Below are 19,624 nucleotides of genomic sequence, written 5' to 3'. Positions count from 1 at the left end.
GATTTGATAACGCCTTCTGTTGCCAATAACAATGCTGTGTTTTTACTTACAATTTTGCCATAATTATATTTGCTCCATAAAATTCAACAGATTTCCCACTACTGTGAGCAGTAAAAAAGTGTCTACACAATGAGATGAAAATGGATGGAAATCTTTTCATGAACACCCATCATTATAAACGTTGCAAAACAAAAAAATGAAACAATCTGTGCGCTCTAGGATGGTGGGTTCGTGTTTGGAGAAGCAGTTTATGAGGGGACGTTCTCTTAACCAGCATGAGATATTTAAGCGACCACACTGCCTCTGATAGTCGGATATATAGTAATGCATGAAATTTTACTCAGTCTGGTTCCTAAATGAAGGATCTCAGGCACTAACTGGAAGCTACAAAACCACCTCGCTGCCACATCAGTGAGCTAGAAACCAAGACTCAGCGTTTCTCCCAGTTTTTCCCAGAATGCTTGGGGGGTAGACGCTGCCCTGTGGTGCGACCACAAAATGTGCATATAACCCCGATACGTCCAGGAATAAGGCAATCATGGCTTCATCGTGCTTCCTGTGCCACACGGGACACGGCCGCAATCTTAATATTTCCAGACACTTTTAATGATGAACATGTTCTCTGTCCTGTGCTAAAGCAACAAATGATGTAAGAAGGCCTGTTAATGTCATGATGTCATAATCTGTGGAGAATATATTTGTTTAGATGGACAAGCATGCTAATTGCTAACAATCTTCAACATTTCCATTTCAGTAGGAGCCAAGGCCTAGTTATTAGCACATGGGCTCCAGACATGTTGAGTCACTGCACTCACACAGGAAATGTTTCAGATCTGGCCTGTGTTGTGTTCCGGATTCTTTCTCACGCTGTCTTCCTAATTATTTCCTGTCTTCTCTCTGCTGTATTTTGCCCTGTTTGTATTAATTCATAAAAAAATAAATAAAGGTGCGTTTAAAAAAAAATATATATACCTTAAGAGTAATACCTTAAGAATTTTTTAACTAAATCTAGTAAGTCTAGATTTATAGCCTTACTATAAATCTATAGACTGGGGGCTGTCGTGGCCTAATAGATAGGGAGTCGGACATGTAACCCAAAGGTCACGGGTTTGAGTCTCAGGTCCGGCAGGGATTGTAGGTGGGGGGAGTGAATGTCCAGCGCTCTCTCCACCCTCAATACCACGACTGAGGTGAGACCCTTAAGCAAGGCACCAAACCCCCAACTGTTCTCCGGGTGCCGCAGCATAAATGGCTGCCCACTGCTCTGGGTGTGTGTTCACGGTGTGTGTGTGTTTGTTCACTACTCACTGCTGTGTGTGTTCACCTGGATGGGTTAAATGCAGAGCACAAATTCCGAGTAAGGGTCACGTCCTTTCCTTTCCTTTCCTTTAAAAAAATTAAATGTGTAAAATTACATTTTTATTTTATTTCATTTTCATTTTATTCAGTACATCAGCAGCAAAGTATACAAATGCCTCCTTAAAGTAAAAGAAATGCCTCCTTTCTAAAACAGAAGGAACTACTATGGTATAATTCTTGTTTTTTCCTCTCTCTCTTTTTCTCTCTTGTTTAGTGTTGACCGATCGTCCTCCCCCCATCATCCGGCAGGGTCCAGCTAACCAGACTCTGGGTGTAGACAGTGTGGCTCTTCTGAGATGCCATGCATCTGGAGAACCGGTCCCAACCATCAGCTGGCTGAAGGATGGGGTCAGTCTGCTGGGCAAAGACCCTCGCATGTCCCTGCAGGACCTTGGCAGCCTGCAGATCAAGGGTTTGTGGGTGAGCCTAAACACTTTAATTTTCTTCTTTTTTTTATGAATTTGGAATGAGCCCAAATAGAAAATTTAATAAAAAATAAATAAATAATTTTAATAACAAATTTGAAATAGAAAATTAGTATCCTGTTTCACTTTTTTTTCTTTTTTAAAGAACATTATCAACATTCAGTATCAACCAAATTGAACCAGTTTTTATTTTAGCCAACACTGATATAACCACCAATATATCCCTAATATGAATTCCCAGATGTGTATCTGTCATTGTGTATTTCTAATGCCATATATGTGCGTTTGTGTGACTACCAACTGTCAGAAACGTCTTCATCTAAGTGTGATGTATAAGCTTAGCAGAATTCAATCAGATATCGGTAAGACATAACAGAGACGGGCAGAGGGAATCATATTGCATTACGGGGATGAATGGGAAATATTGATTTTGGTAAATTGTTTGATACTATCACTTAGGGATGCGACAGCTCTCCCAAGAATCATTTACAGAAGCCTGGACTGGCTCCAGCTGCACACACATTTGCAAACGTGCACACAAACAAACACATTTTTAGGGCCATATTGAATTTAAAGTCCCCAAGCCCTCCCCGTCAGCTCGGGATGGAATAGCCATTATGCCTGACAGTGCTACCCACCTCTGACATTTTATCTAATAAATGGAGGCGAAGCACCCTGATGAAAGGCAACAAACAACGGGGAGATCGTCCCAGAAAGGTAGAGAGGGGGGAACATGCGCCAGCTGTCAACAGTCCAGAGGGTTTCAGTGACTACCCCTTTAAATGAATTAGCCTAACTCTTGTTGCGGTTAGTGGGTGTGTTTGTAAATTTGGCAGCAAGGATAAAAGCTAGCTGAAGGGTGCGGAAAATAGAATATATCTACCATATTAGTGTCAGCGCTTTAGCTGAACTGGACGTGCCCGAGGTTACATCTCTCGGATCGAAAGCTTGGACTTACCATGAGTCGAATTGATTAGCTGTTTAGAGAATTCACAGTGCTTGAAGATATGAAGATCAATGCATGCCTTTTTCTGTTTTTCAGCTCTCTGATTCTGGTATCTATACTTGTGTGGCAGCAAGTTCTAGTGGGGAAACATCTTGGAGTGCTTTCTTGGAAGTCAAAGGTACTTGTGTGCAACTTCACAAAAAACACTTAAAAATAAATGGGGGGGGGGGTTGCCGGAATAGAATAGAAGAACCATTTTGATGTCCCCAAAGAACCTTTCAGTGAACAGTTCTTAAAAGAATCATTTTTGTTTTCCTAGTGTGAAGAATATTTTAATAATCTGAAGAACCTTTGCCCAGTGTAAAAAAAATAAAATAATAATTTTGTGCTTTGAAATGTTTCCATGGACTGTACAATTCTGTACAAACTCAGAGTAATTTAAGTTCCTTTTAGGGGCTTTCAAAAAACTGCCCCAAAACGCGCCGACGCGTTTTTCGACCCCAGAGGGTTAAAGGATCTTATGGAAACATGGATCCCAATACATAACCTTCATGTTCAAAAAGTTACAAAAATTTTGGTTTTGTAGCAATGCCATAGAAGAAACATTTTGGGATCCCCAAAGAACTTTTTAGTGAACAGTTTATACAAGAACCTTCTGAAGAACCTTTTTTCCACTTTGAAGAACCTTTTGTGCAATGAGAAGGTTCCATAGATGCTAAAGTTTCTTCATGGAACCATAGATAAGAATGTCTCGGTTACGTGTGTAACCCTCGTTCCCTGAAGGAGGTAAAGGAGACGTCACATCGGTGACCGAAGAATTGGGATCTCAATTCGTCGGGCACCGACATGACTCGGAGTGACCAACAGAAAGGGAACCTTTAATTATAAGAGTGTATGTGTTTTTGAGTAACGTTATTCTTCCAGAAACAGTTCCATAACTTCTCAATGTTCTTCTGTCTGTGCTCTCTTCAGAGTCTGGAAGTCTTGTTGTTGTTAAAGACCGAGATGAGAACGAGCTCCCCGGTCCTCCTTCCAAACCTCAGGTCACAGATGTCACTAAAAACAGCGTGTCTTTGTCCTGGCAGCCTGGCCTTCCTGGAGCGTCACCCATCTCTTCATATGTTATTGAGGCTTTCAGGTATGAATTTTGTAGTAGCTTGGTTTATTTAGCCATTAAGTTCCTTTTCTAAAGTTGTTTTGGATTTAATTGTATTTCTTTTTCTTTTTTTTCACTGTCAAGTACTCCGTTAGACCAAAGTTTAGTAAAAGTAGATATTATTTTTCATTTGACACCAATGAAGATTTGAGATGAAGTCCAGTCTGTTCAATATATTGTACGTTCATATGACAAAACATTGGAAATACGTCTTTATACATATTTCTAATGTACAATAGCTCAAAAAATGTGGACTGAGACCTACAACTTCAAGCTGGTACAACATTTGGTATGGAATGTTTCATCGACATTTCAAACTCTGACATCACTCTGCCCCATTTGCTTGCAGCCAATCGGTGAGCAACAGCTGGCAGACTGTGGCCGATCATGTCAAGACCACCCAGTACACCATTAAGGGTCTTCGTCCCAACACCATCTACCTGTTCATGGTACGAGCAGTCAACGTCCAAGGCCTGAGCGACCCGAGCCCCATGTCCGAACCCGTACGCACTCAAGGTATTTGAGAGAGATTAGAATATGTAATTGTGTATATAATTATGTATAGAGTTTCTTTTCGTAAGAAACCCATATGAATGGTGCCCATGTCAACGACTTCCAATTAAATCCTAGCTGTTGCTCACAGAGGACGAGATCTAGTCTAGATATCACATGGTCTAACGGTCCCATATGCTCATTAGTTCCAGAGACGGAGTATAACGTAGAACAAACATCATCTACTTTTGGAGTGTATAATTGAGTTAGTGCCCTGGCTGGTACCTTAATGATCATTACGAGGAGAAAAAAAGGACCAACATCGACTGGAAAAAGATTCGATTAAGGTGCCACAGAGTCCTCCATATGTTCATTAGGGGTGACTGATTCTGAGACCTTGGGCGGATGTAACCTCACAGGTTGGGTTGGAGCTGTGCTGTCTGCGGCTGGAGTCAGTGAAAATGACTCCTCATTGCTCTTTTAGGGGATTAAATTGTATTTAAGGGATTATGTTGTACCAGCCAGTAATTTAGCATTGTCGGCGCACTATAAGAGGTAATGGCATTGGCCTCTGTCTTTCTCTTCACAGATATAAGTCCTCCAGCTCAGGGAGTGGATCACAGACACGTGCAGAAGGAGTTGGGTGAGGTTATTGTGCGGCTACACAACCCTGTTGTCCTCAGCCCCACCACCATACAGGTCACATGGACGGTAAGGCACTCTGTGATTGGATAAAGCTAAAGATGTAGCATGTTAACTGTGTTTGGACAGATATTGTAGTCTGTAAATTATGAGCTGAGTTTGGACTAAATTGTTACATATGAACATAACTTGCTATTGGACAGAGTCTATTGTACAGGTACCATGACTTGACTAAAGCCCGAAGCACACTGCACGATTTCCGGCTGTCCCAGACGAAAAATTGGCATCGTGAAACAATCGTGGCCAATCAGAAATCGCCACGATTGCTTCATGATGCCAGTTTTCCGTCTGAGACAATCGTGCAGTGTGTTTAGGGCTTAAGGTTTTAGCATATGAACTGTGTTTGGACCAAGGATCACCCAGATATGAAAATCTTGTCATCATTTTATTCAACCTCCTGTTGTTCCAAATTGTTCATTATACGCAAAATATGATATTTTGAGGAATTGTTTTGTCTATACAATGGTCCTAAACATCATTTAAACCCCATTGATTTTCATTATATGAACTTAATTTAACTTAACTTAACTTAACTTAACTTAACTTAACTTAACTTAACTTAAATTAAATTACTATGTATGTATTTATTATTTTTTATAGATTTATTTTATTTTTATTTAAAAAAAAATGTGGTGTTCCACAGAATAATGACAGTCGTTTTGAAATGTTTGTAATGACTTGAGCTATTTTATAGAATTATTCTGACATCATCTCTGTACAGAATTATATTATTTGCCACAGATTATTGGCTCTATGTTATTTAAACTTATTCCATGGTCTTTCTGAATACTCGATTCTGAATGGCTGGCAGGTATGCAGTAAAACCGTTTAATGCACAGGTAGTTCCAAGTCAGTTTAATCACCATTCCATATTAATGCGCTGCTTTAATTGATGCACACTAACCAACACACATCACTCTCACACACACACAGAGAGAGAGAGAGATTGCAGATCGTGCTGCGCGCACACATAATAAACTTGTTGTCAACGCTTCCCAGCGAAGTTCCCAGTTCGAAGTTTGAATAGATTCAATGTCAGATTGACTCAGGTGATGCCAGAATTGAACAGCTCTTTTTTTAGTTCAATGTGTAAGGGGTATAAGCCCAGTTCAGTCCTGCAGGCATTGTTAGAAGTGCATCTGTTTACCCTTACCCTGTTTTTTACAAATTCCAGTTGTGTTCTTTATATTAAACTGTTATCCTAATTTTCAAACTTTCATATTGGTCCCCAAATTTCACACCTGTACAGTAGAATTGGTTTAATGATTGTGTGATATAATTTGATCTATGTTTTAATTGGTCATTTTAATTGGCCAAATGATTTTATGGCATAAAATTAAATTCAAGGCTTTCACAGCCAGACTAAAGCCCCCTGATGCCGAGCTCTCGGTGCCCAGGTTAGTGTATCTGGTGCTGTGCTCTAGGAGTTCTCCGTAAGTGAACTGGTATCTGTTTCCCAGTTCAAAAGTTAACTCTGTGGTTGTTGATTGTTGTTTCTATGTCCCACTGCAGTCTTCCAGCATTGATATAAACACTCTAAAAGTGTTTATTCTTTGTTGAATTGCATTAAAATGGAGATTTTAAAGCTTTGGGTTTGTCACATTAATTTGTAAGCACTCTCCTGTGGTATATTAATGATTGCCATCAACAATCATTACAGAGACAAATATAAGCGTCTGTCTGTTGGGCCTAAATGGGGGATAGACTGTTTCAGAGGTATTTTTCTCGTATGAATAATCCATAAATCACCAGCCTACATGGCCCCTGAATACAGCAGCACTCGCGGTAAACGTAGGTGGTGTCAAGAAAGCTTTTATGACCCTGAATCATTCAATTAATGAAAGTTAAAAACCATAGGAAGGATGCCCATTGGGCTGATTTACTCCATGTGTTGGGAGGAAAAGCAGATGTTTAATATCTCACTCCGAAAGCCAGACTGTGCTGTTAGGAAGACATTAATGTGAGTTATGCAGACTCCTTCTCTCTGTAAATAAAACTTTTCTTTGCCAAACTAAAAAAAGAACTAGGCTTTCAGCGAATGAAGAGTCTTGTTTACCTTTTTGTTGATTTGAGATTGCGTTTCTTCTTTGATCTTTGTTGACACGTTCTTTGTTGATGTGCACATATGTGTATACTTGTACGTATGTGTTTATTTCTTCACAGCTGAACTTTTTTCACAATATGCTTGTTCGAGGCGATTACATCTTGCATGATTGCTGTTATATTGATGTTTTATTTACAGTTTATCAAGGTCGTACATATGCACGGCTCATGTAGAGCATTTTTTATCAAAGGGATTTGAATGGCTAAACATATTGTTATATGTAAATACGAGTTAAAGTGAAAAAGAGGAGATATTCCTTGGAATTTCCATGATGGTCCAAGCTAGTTTCTGCTAGTTTAGTGATGGTCTAGTTGGTGGACCAACATACAGGTACATCTCAAAAAACTGAATATCGTGAAAAACTGCATTTATTTGTAACTTATTTCAAAAAGTGAAACTTTCATATATGTTTTAGATTCATTACATGTAATGAAAGACATTTCAAAAGTTTTTTTGTTTTAATTTTAATGATTAGAGCTTACAGCTCTTGAAACTCCAAATCTAGTATCTAAAAATATTAGAATATTTCCTAAGATCAATCAAAAAAAGGATTTGAAAAGCAGAAAAGTTCAAGATCTTTAAAGTATGTTAATTTATGCACTCAATACTTTGTCAGGGCTCCTTTAGCTCAAACTCCAGCATCAGTGAGGAATGGCATGGAAGCGATCAGCCTGTGGCTCTGCTGAGGCACTGTTGAGCCTTCAGCTCGTCTGTATTGTTGGATCCACTGTTTCTCATCTTTCTCTTGAAAATATACCATAGATTCCAAATGGGGTTCAGGTCAGGCATTTTGGCTGGCCAATCAAGCACAGTAATATCATGGTCAGCAAAGCTCTTGGAAGTGTTTCTGTGGGCAGCTGCTAAAGTCCTGCTGGAAAAGCAAATCAGCATCTCCATAAAGATTGTCAGCAGATGGAAGCATAAAGTGCTCCAAAAGCTCCTGGTAGACGGCTGCATTGACTTGATAAAACACAATGGACCAACACTAGCAGACGTTACGGCACTCCAAATCATCACTGACTGTGGAAACGTCAAACTGGACTTCAAGCAGCTTGGGTTCTGTGCCTCACCAGTCTTCCTCCAGACTCCAGACATTGATTTTCCAAATTAAATGCAAAATTTAAATTTATCTGAAAAGAGGACTTTGGACCACTGAGCAACAGTCCAGTTCTTTTTCTCCTTAGCCCAGGTAAGATGCTTCTGACGATGTTTCTGTTTCAGAAGTGGCTTGGTAGCCCTTTTCCTGAAGACGTCTGAGCTGGTGACTCTTGATGCACTGACTCCAGCTTCAATCCACTCCTTGTGAAACTCTCCCAAGTGTTTGAATCAGCTTTGCTTGACAGTATTCTCAATCTTACATTTACATTTACATTTATTCATTTAGCTGACGCTTTTATCCAAAGCGACTTACAATTGCTATACATGTCAGAGGTCGCACGCCTCTGGAGCAACTAGGGGTTAAGTGTCTTGCTCAGGGACACATTGGTGTCTCACAGTGGATTCGAACCCGGGTCTCTCACACCAAAGGCATGTGTCTTATCCACTGCGCCATCACCACCCCAAATCTTGCGGTCATCCCTGTTGCTTGTGCACCTTTTCCTACCCAATTTCTTCCTTCCAGTCAACTTTGAATTTAATATGCTTTGATACAGCACTCTGTGAACAGCCACTCCTTTCAGTAATGACCTTCTGTGACTTACCCTCTTTGTGGAGGGTGTCAATGATTGTCTTCTGGACCATTGCCAAGTCAGAAGTCTTCCCCATTATTGTGGTTTCAAAGAACAAGAGATACCCTGAATTTATTCTGTAGAGATGGACGTTTAATGAATCTCAAATATAAATATTCTAGTCAAGCCAAGTCACCTTTATTTATATAACGCTTTTAACAATGTAAATTGTGTCAAAGCAACTGCACGATATCAAAAAAGGAAAATAGTGTGTCAATAATGTAAAATGAAAAGATTAAAAAAAGATTTTCAGTTAAAGGCATTTCATTATTGAATTCAGTGATGTCATCATCCAGCTCAGTTCAGTTTAAATAGTGTCTTTGCAATCAAGTCGACGATATCGCTGGAAATGAAGTGTCCCCAACTAAGCAAGCCAGAGGCGACAGCGGCAAGGAACCAAAACTCAATCGGTGACAGAATGGAGAAAAAAACCTTGGGAGAACCCAGGCTCAGTCGGGGGGCCAGTTCTCCTCTGGCCAAACGAACCAGCAGTTTAATTCCAACTGCAGCAAATCAGATTGTAAGGGCTCAACTGGTTCCAGTGGTCTTTCCCGATGGCTGTCTAAGTGGCGGGGTCCTCACTGGGGATCTGTCTCAGGCGCTCATCTCGGTGTCCTGGTCTTCGCTGACGTTCAGGGCTGTAGAGGTCATCTCTGGGTGCTGATCCATCATCTGATCTGGATACGGACTGGATCTGGTGACTGCAGTGACCATCTGGGCTGGATACAGACCGGATCGGGTGGCTACGGTGACTGGGGATATGTCCCCGGGGCTCATCCAGGTGTCCGGCCTCCGCCGACGATCAGGGCCACATACATCATCTCCCGGCACCGATCCACCATCTGATCCGGACATGGACTGAGAAACAGAATAGAAACAGACAAATATTAGCGTGGATGCCATTCTTCTTATGATGTAACGAGTACATTATATGTTATGGGGAGTGTGCCCGGTTCCGGTTGATCTAATTAATGCAGCCTAACAATCCTTTTACGGATTTGAATAATAGAAGTGTATTAGTGTGTTATGGGTAAGCCAGGTTAAAGAAATGTGTCTTTAATCTAGATTTAAACTGACAGAGTGCGTCTGCCTCCCGAACGGTATTAGGTAGATTGTTCCAGTGCTAAATAGGAAAAGGATCTGCCACCCGCAGTCGATTTTGATATTCTAGGTATAAAATCTATACGATGTTTGATGGGGAGCCAATGCAGTGTTGACAGAACCGGGCTAATATGGTCGTACTTCCTGGTTCTAGTAAGGACTCTAGCTGCTGCATTCTAATATATTGAGATACTGGATTTTGACTTTCATGAGCTGTAAGCTCAAACTTTTGAAATGTCTTACTTTACAAGTTATGAATGTAAAATATATATGAACGTTTCACTTTTTTTAAATAAATTACAAAAAAATGAAGTATTTCACGATATAACATTTTTTTTAGATGTACCTGTATGTATAGAAGCTCATCAATCAGCATTTCTGTTTAAGTTTTTAACAAAGAAAGCATTGCCAGTTAAGCTAGTTAAGACACCTAATGGGACACCAAGCATCTCATGCACCCAAAGCTAGAGTTTCTCCTTTTTCAATTACTTTTCTCACTCTATTGCACTTTTTTTTTTTTAAGTTTGAACCGTCGTTCCCCCTCAGGTTGACCGGCAGTCTCAGTTCATCCAGGGCTACAGGGTTTTGTACAGGCAGATGTCAGGGCTGTCCTCCCCAGGAGCGTGGCAGAGTCAGGATGTGAAGGTCCCCTCTGAGAGGAGCATGGTGCTCTCGGCTCTGAAGAAAGGCATCGTCTACGAGATCAAAGTCCGTCCATACTTCAACGAGTTCCAGGGCATGGACAGCGAGTCCCGAACGGCAAGGACAACAGAGGAAGGTACAACATTTGATTCTTTGAAGTGATACAGGAGATCTGATGTTTGAAGTCAACATGAAATCAAAATTGAGCGTATTTACTTTCAGAATACATCATTTATCTGTGTAACCTTTAATTAAAATAATTCATATGGATAGGGAAAGTAGCTTTTTAGCTAATTTGTTTTAGGCTAATTTGTTGGTGATTTCAGTTTTTCCAAAATATATTCATAAAATAACTTTTTCTTTATTCTTAATTAACTTAGAGTGTTCTGTTTTGGAGCACATTATGGAAGTAAAAGGGGATTGCGAATGCCGTTTCATGTTGACTTTCAAGTCACAGAGTTTTATAATTGATTTGTCGATGTCTCATGCTTCTGAAACATACAGGTCACAGATACTAAGAGACACAAATGCAGAGATAAGCCCAAAGGTTGGATCTCTTGCTGATTCTTTCCAGCTTGCTCTAAGTCCACAGCAATTTGGGCCAGTGATACATAATCCACCCTTAGGCCACCGTCGTAACAAATACAATAGTAAGCAGTTCTGGCCTGCTTTCCACAGCACTGCAGTAAGCTTGTCTCTATCCCTGACGGGACTTGGAGTAAAGACACTATCGTTTTGGCAAAGGAATTGACCTTTTCTTTGTTGCAGGTTCTAGCTTTGTCTGTGTATGGCTGACAGGACACTAAAATAAGATTGGATTTCACCAAATTCTTTCCTTGTACTCGTCCCCGTCACTCCCAACTGACTAAAAAAGATTGTCAGCCACAGAGCCAGGTTTATACCAACTCATTGGTTTCTGTATTTTACTTTAGACAATCACCAGTCCTTACCTAGCATTCCAAATGAACTTTCTGCATAGAGATAATTGACTAAGAGGAAATAAATAAATAAGATTAATGTGATTTAATGTGAATTATAATGCTTTATATTTATACTGTATATAGTATTATATGTTTATATTTATTTTAGCTGTAAACTTGATTTAATCCTTTATTATATAACATATAGAAATTCTATAATTTAAATGTATATTTTTTTCATATTTTGAAGTAAAATGTTTTTGCAATTTTAATTGTAAATAATATATATATATATATATATATATATATATATATATATATATATATATATATATATATATATATATATATATATATATATATATATATATATATATATATATATATATATATTTTTTTTTTTTATGTAATATTTTTTAAATGTGTGTATTATGCCATATATAATTACATTTAATAAATAATAAGTAATATAATTATTAAAATAGTTTCTGTTTTCTGTATTTCCATTAAACAACCACCAGGCTTAACCTGATGTTCAAAATACATTTTTTGCATATTGAAAATTCATCAAGATAAACAACTAAATATTACTTGTGCAATTATTTAATTCTTTATCTAGAAATCTATATTTATAACTTTATATTTATTTATCTTTATTGTTAATTTAAAAAAATTATAGTATTGTGTAAAATGAATTTTACTATTTTTAATTGTAGGATAAAATATAACATTTATTTGTTTATTTCATTTCACTCATGAAAGCGAAATTTTGCTCTCAGTTTGGTGCTTGGTTAGTTTTAATTTTTGGACCCTGCCAATATGGATCCCAAGAAATATCGTCTTGGGTTATTTTGGCTCAGACAGGCAGGTTGTTACTTAACGTTGACCAGCGTCCAGGATTCACCAAAATGCTTTGAGATGTTCTCCCAGGTGTGAGCGATGGCTGCTACTAGACATAAATCTTGGGGGGAAAATGCATTTTTGAGAATAGTTTAAACGGCATATGGAACTCTGGAGACATAAATTCACACACACTCACACGAGCACAGAAGGTTTGCTGATTAAAGTCTGAGCACAATGACAGGCTCATTTGTTACCCAGAGTGTCCGTGGAGAGCCGTATCTCCTCTACACACACCAGCTCTGTCTCCTGAAGCCCCGCTGCACTGCCTTCACACCCTACACCTGCATGTCATCGCCATTACCAGAGCAAGACAAAACATCGGGTCCCCTGGCAGAAGAGCGTCACGGGGCCCACGACTGCGATAGCCCCCTTTTGTTTCTTGTTTTGCACAGTGTGGTAGTTGAGAAGGTTTGTCAGAGTCACAGAAGAGGATGATTTATTGGCCATTGTCTGATTAGACAATTATAGCTTCTCTCTGGAGCTCAACACCTCCATTTCTTTTCTGTTTTTCATTTCTCTCTCACTTTGTCTTTTCCGAAAAGTAAAAGTGTTTTTGCTTTCGTTTAAACCTTCTGCTGAAGTGATGATTTTTGCAGGGAATTATCTCATTAAAACTGAACATTCTTACCAACCATAGCCTCCTCCAACTTAACATAGTTGCTGTCATTTTTGTTACCACAATAAAATTAAATTGTAAATATTAAAAAAATCATTTATTTTTAATTGTAAATGTATTTATTTATTTACGCTTTATTTTAATGTGTCCTTGTTACACATTACATGCACTTACTATTATAATAATAATAAATTAGTCCTCTAATCCTAACCCTAACCCATTGTACACTAACAAGGACACCTTAAAATAGTGTAGCCATATTTAATTATTGATTTTACTTGTATTATTTTTAATATATTTATATAAAATGAATTTACAATTTTTATTTTTTAATTATTTATATTATATGCATATTAATTATTTAGCTTGTATTATTTTTTATATATTTATATAAAATTATATTTATTTTTAAATTATTAAATTATTTAATTTTTATCAAAAAATAATATAATAAATGATTATAATAAATAATTAAATATTTATATTTATATTATCATTTTGATTATTGTTTATTGGTATTAGCAACTTCTGTCATCCAAAAAGGTTATTACCCATACAATGTAATATACATGACATATATTGCTCTATATCAAGAGTGATAATAGTCTTTTCTTTGAAATTGCATCCCCATAATTAACTGAGAAATATCTATCACTTAAAAAAGATTGAAAGCATGTCAAGATTTACAAGGTGCCGGATGAGAATTTCATGATCTATCATGTCGAAAGCCGCACTAAGATCCAATAATACTAGAATAACACAGTCTCCCTTATCTAACGCTAAGAAAATATAATTGAAAACTTTCAGTAGTGCCGACTCTGTACTGTGAGCCACCTTAAACCCAGATTGAAACATTTCTAAAATAGAATTTTCATCTACAAATGCAAGTAATTGCTGTAAAACCACTTTTTCTAAAATCTTCGATACAGAAGGCCACTGTGAGATAGGTCTGTAATTCTTCATCTCATCTGGGGCCAAATTAGGGCGTTTAAGCCGAGGTGACACAACAGCATGCTTAAAGTCTAATGGACACAGTCCTGTACATAAACTTTTGTTAATCAAGTGTAATATACACAATCAAAGGCTGTTTAAGCAATCGACTAGGCATCATATCGTTTACACAAAAAGTAGTTTTCAGGTTTTGAACAATCATTTGTAATATGGATATATTAATAGGCTGGAACTCGCTCCACTATTTCCACTGTTAAACCAAGTATTAGCTTGGTTTAACATCACAGAGTGTTTTTTCATCAGCTTTCCCTGCAGGCTACTGTAACGGCAGTGAAACAGAGGTCACATCCTCGCTGGCTATACATCACACCACTAATGGTGCTATTAGCATCGCCTGCGCCATCGCTCCCCAAATGAGAAATATGTATTGTTTGGCTCAAATGTGCATAATGATAAGCTCCTAAATGATTTGCGGCATTAACTTTGAATGACATTGGCTGCATTGTTATAGGAGAGGTTTTGTCACCTGCAGCGTGCTGAGTTACGCTGATATTGTTTTTCAGTATTAAAGAAGAAAAATGTAAATATTCTTTGAAAACTTTTGCTTGATCAATTACTGTACAATTTACAGCAATAAGGAGAAATGTTAATCAACTTATACTCTTAATTTTGAGAAATTATATTATATTTTTCAGTAGTATATATATATATATATCCCTCCTTAATTGGTATTTTTCTTCTTTAATTAAGAAAAAATAAATAAATATATATATTTTTTTTACAGTGTTATGGTAAAAATCCAAATGCACTTGTAAGAAAAAATACATATATTACATAATATATTGTATTATATTGTATTATATTATATTATATTATATTATATTATATTATATTGTATTATATTTTTCAGTATTAAAGAAGAAAAATACTAATTAAGGAGGGAAATAAGAAGGATTTTGTTCATTTATTTTTATTTTTATTTTTTTTTGTAATGAAGAAAATTTTGAATTTTCAGTACAATTATTATTTAATTACTGAAATATTCACAGTAATAAGGATATACATTTTTATTTTATATTGACAAAAATTGTATTGTTAATCATTTTGATCTTTTATTAAAAAAAATCACAAAAATCCTTTCATTGAATAATAAGAATTTAAAATGGGGCGAAATATCATTATGAAATAAATATTTTTTTCAAATACACATTGGCCACAATTAACGGCACCCTTTTATTCAATACTTTTTGAATCCTCCATTTGCCAGTTTAAGAGCTCTAAATGTTCTCCTATAATGCCTGATGAGGTTAGAGAACACCTGACAAGAGATCAGAGACCATTCCTTCATCCAGAATCACTCCAGATCCTTCAGATTCCCAGCTTCATGATGGTGCTTCTTCTCTTCAGTTCACCTCACTAATTTTCTACAGGGTTCAGGTCAGAGGACTGGAATGGCCATAGCAGAAGCTTGGTTTTGTGCTCAGTGACCCATTTTTGTGTTGTTTTTGAGGTTTGTGTTTGGATTATTGTCCGGTTGGAAGATCCAAACATGGCCCATTATAAGATTTCTAACAGAGTCAGTCACTTGTTGATTTTTTTATCTGTTGGTATTTGATAGAATCCATGATGCCATGTGTCTAAACAAGATGTCCAGGACCTCCAGCAGAAATATACCACAACATAAAAATACAGCAGTATATTTAATGTACACATGGGGTACTTTTTATCCCTGTGTTCACCAAACCCATCTTGAGTGTTTGCTGCTAAAAATCTCATTTTTTAGTTTCGTCTGACCATAGAAGCCAGTCCCATTTGAAGTTTCAGTCGTGTCTGATAACTGAATATGCTGGAGTTTGTTTTTGGATGAGCTTGAAGAATTTTTCTTGAAACCCTCCCAAACAACGTCTGGTGATGTAGGTGCTGTTTTACTTTTTTTTTTATGGTTTTCTGACCCCGAGACTCAACTATTTTCTGAAATTCTCAGAATTTCAGAATTGTTGTTGTGATCATAGATTTATGGATGTGATTATACACAATACACAGAGCTTTTCCCTCACCATTGTAACATGCTGCTTTTGCAATGCTCCCTGAAAACATTTCAGCTTTTATTTTCCTTTTTCGCCCTTAAGAAGATATCACAGGTTCATCAAGTTCGTCGAAATTATCCATCCTCGATCACTTTTAGTCAGCTTTGACGAAACTCCTCTCAGCTAGTACTTTCTTTTCAAAGTGAAAGTTGCCTTGTCACCTGACATTAATACAGCGCGCTGATTCGCTTAAATTGATATATTGGCTTCTGTTCAAAAACAACAAGGGTGCTTGTCGGCTTCTGCAGTAAAACGTGAACTGGCAATGCCTTGAAAATGGACAATACAGGCTTTTTTTGACAAAATGTGTTTAGGGTTCAGATCGCGCTATATGTGGAGAATAATTATTATCGCTCAATTATATGATGGTGTTGGGTGGTGATGGTGCAGTGGATAAGACACATGCCTTTGGTGTGAGAGACCCGGGTTCGAATCCACTGTGACACCAATGTGTCCCTGAGCAAGACACTTAACCCCTAGTTGCTCCAGAGGCGTGCGACCTCTGACATATATAGCAATTGTAAGTCGCTTTGGATAAAAAGCGTCAGCTAAATGAATAAATGTAAATGTAAATGTAAATTACAATAATATTTACAGTATTAAGGTAAAATCCCAATAAAATTGCACTCTAAATTCTGAGACAAAAAAAAAACATACACACAGTATTAAAGAAGAAAAATGTGAATTTTCAGATGTGCATAATGATTAGTTTTAACTTTGAATGACATTGGCTGTATTGTTATGGGACCTGCTAAGTGAGTTCATTCAGCGGCCGACTGCTATGTATTTTCCGTTCAGCTGCAGATGTTTGATGAAGACGAGCTGCCGTTTGTCCCGTCAGGCGTTTTGGGGGTTAAAATGGTCTGCCCCATGTGAGGGATGAGTGTAGCTTTGGGATATGTGCCATTTACGCGGGGGTCAGAGTGCAGAGAAGCGAAAGAGAGCGAGCGAGCAGAGTTTACCGTAATTGAGCTGTCAGTATTCTGCTGTGTCGCTGCACCTCAGGTTGCCACAGAAAGGAGAAAAACATTTCTATAAAAATGTTATTTTCCACCACAGACCTATATTATTTATTTCATTCCCTTCCCTTGTCTCTGTCAGAGTGGCTCTGATGGGGTTAATAAAACAGGGATCCGGGGTCTCGACTTGTACGTTACAGACTCTTGTTTTCAGCCAAGGACAAAACAGCATCTTGGATTCACAACTGGCCACCTTCAATCGATGTATCCATGTCAATATGTTTACCCAGCGCTCCATTCTTTACTCTATACAAAAACATATCTCCGTTCTTCGCAATCCTCCCCGAGCTGGGCGACCTACATGCCTGTCAGAGCGATTTTGCTAAGAAAGCCGAGTTGTTTGGATGGCTCACCATCTCATTGCCTCTCAGTAAATGTATTTTTTTCAGTAAATCCCTCCTTTCAGAGGCAGGATATAAAATCATAGGGAAATGTGAAGGAGTGTCAGGCTGAGGAAGATCCCCATCTGATGAACTTTTGCACCCGTGGCCACCTGTCTTACGTCTTAAAGCTCAGCACACACATCGACTGCTTAATGCTAATGCTGTGACTTACAACAGACTCTTTCAGAGGAAACAGAATGAGAGAGAGTCATGGCATGAGTGTTGAGTAAATCCTTGCCAAACAATCAGAGGCAGCTGTAGCCTCAAATCTTTTCTGGAAAGTCTGGAATGTCAACATTGTAGAAGAATATCATGGAAGCTATGCAAGTAAACTCTGTGTTTCTGTTTCTCTCTCCCTGTATCCCAGCGCCTAGTGCTCCTCCTCAGCAGGTGACGGTCCTCACGGTGGGCAGTCAGAACAGCACATCCATCAGTATCTCCTGGGACCCTCCTCCTGCAGAACATCAGAACGGCATCATCCAGGAATATAAGGTAAACGCCATGTGACTCCATCAGAAACACCAACAAACATGCTAAATGCAACAATAAATGTCCCAATAGACTTGCACTCTTAATTCTTAAGAAATATATATATTTTTCTGATTATTTTAAAGAGGAAGATTTTAATTGTCTGTGTTATTATTATTTATTACTTAATTATGGTAATATTTACAGAACCGTGGAAAAATTCAAATAAACTTTTACTCTCAATTCTGAGTCTTAGATTAGATTAGATTAGAAAATGTTAAATATCATTGCAATTATTATTTATTACTTAATTACTGTAATATGTATGTGTAATATTAATGCTTAATATTAATGTGGCTAAATGCAGCAATAAATGTCCCAATAGACTTGCACTTTTAATTCTGATTATTATATTATATTTTATTATATGAGATATGATATATGATATGATATTTTATGATATATGATATGTGACGTGACCCTGGAGCACAAAACCATAAGGGTCCATTTTTATTTTATTTTATTATATTATATTATATTATTTTAGAAGAAGATTTAAATTTTCTGTGCAATTATTATTTATTACTTAATTACTGTAATATTTATAAGGGGGAAATCCAAATAAACTTGCAATTCTCAATTCTCAGAAAAATTATATTATATTATATTATATTTTCCATATTTCCTAAGCATTTAGTGCATTTGAGGTTGTTTCAAGGTGCTAAACTCAATAAATTATAAGTGTACGATAAGTCATTTTGGATAGAAGTGCACACTAGATGACTGTTTACGTTATTTGCTTTTGTTCAAAATGGGCCTCATTTATGAAACACAAGCAGAACAAATTTCTCTATAAATTGTCTGTAAATCCCTTCATACATAAGTAGCTGTGTTGAATTGAATGCAACAATTTACATAAAAATGGTTTTACGAGTAATTTGTACAAAAATTGTTTTCGTTAATGAGGCCCAATCATTAAAAATGACTTTTTACAGGCAATTTGCTATTTTCTCTCTCTCTCTCAGATCTGGTGTTTAGGGAACGAGAGCCGTTTCCATGTAAATAAGACGGTGGACGCAGCCATCCGCTCAGTGGTGGTGGGGGGTCTCCAGGCAGGGGTCCAGTACCGGGTGGAGGTGGCCGCCAGCACCAGCGCTGGGGTGGGGGTGAAGAGTGAACCACAAACCATCATTATTGGTAAGGGACATCTTTTGGTTTCAATAACCTTTACTGTCACACTGCATTTACTCTTTATCTGTGATGGTCAGAAATATCTTAAAGCTCACTATTCATTGGATGGCTTTGAGCTGGGTTACTAGAATCAAAATTAAATCTCACGGTCAGGGCCGCAGATTTTTTTCCAGGTCTTTGGGTATTTACAGTGTGAGTTATGTGAATTGTAGCAGGTTGTGACTGGTTTGACCCATAAGTGATGATTTGGCCGGTGACATGCCCTTATTCCCAAATGTCAAGCTCACTATCCATCTTCACGCACAGCCAGGGGCTGATAAACTATTTATCAAGACTGCACTTTGTGTGTATGTGTGTGTCCTACCAGCTTTTGAAGTAAAAAAGCCTTATTTAGCTACAAGACAACATAAAAAAATATTTTTTTGGCTCTAA

At 37.6% G+C, this 19,624-nt stretch overlaps 1 protein-coding gene across 3 annotated transcripts in view; it reads left to right on the top strand.

Annotated features, from left to right (window-relative positions):
* The window catches only part of LOC306854270 (roundabout homolog 2-like), a 346,492-nt gene that overhangs the window by 289,406 nt on the left and 37,462 nt on the right, over positions 1–19,624 (top strand). For all 3 annotated transcript variants that reach the window (XM_079392145.1, XM_079392146.1, XM_079392144.1), the window contains exons 9-16: positions 1,574–1,779; positions 2,827–2,908; positions 3,703–3,868; positions 4,236–4,402; positions 4,968–5,089; positions 10,559–10,790; positions 17,901–18,025; positions 19,027–19,198. In XM_079392145.1, the coding sequence (XP_079248271.1) occupies positions 1,574–1,779; positions 2,827–2,908; positions 3,703–3,868; positions 4,236–4,402; positions 4,968–5,089; positions 10,559–10,790; positions 17,901–18,025; positions 19,027–19,198 (1,272 nt within the window). The remainder of the gene's footprint in view (positions 1–1,573; positions 1,780–2,826; positions 2,909–3,702; positions 3,869–4,235; positions 4,403–4,967; positions 5,090–10,558; positions 10,791–17,900; positions 18,026–19,026; positions 19,199–19,624) is intronic.

Source organism: Barbus barbus (assembly GCF_936440315.1).
Source record: "Barbus barbus genome assembly, chromosome: 34".
NCBI lineage: Eukaryota > Metazoa > Chordata > Actinopteri > Cypriniformes > Cyprinidae > Barbus > Barbus barbus.
Note: the sequence above shows the minus strand (reverse complement) of the source record. Positions and strands in the feature narration are given on the sequence as shown.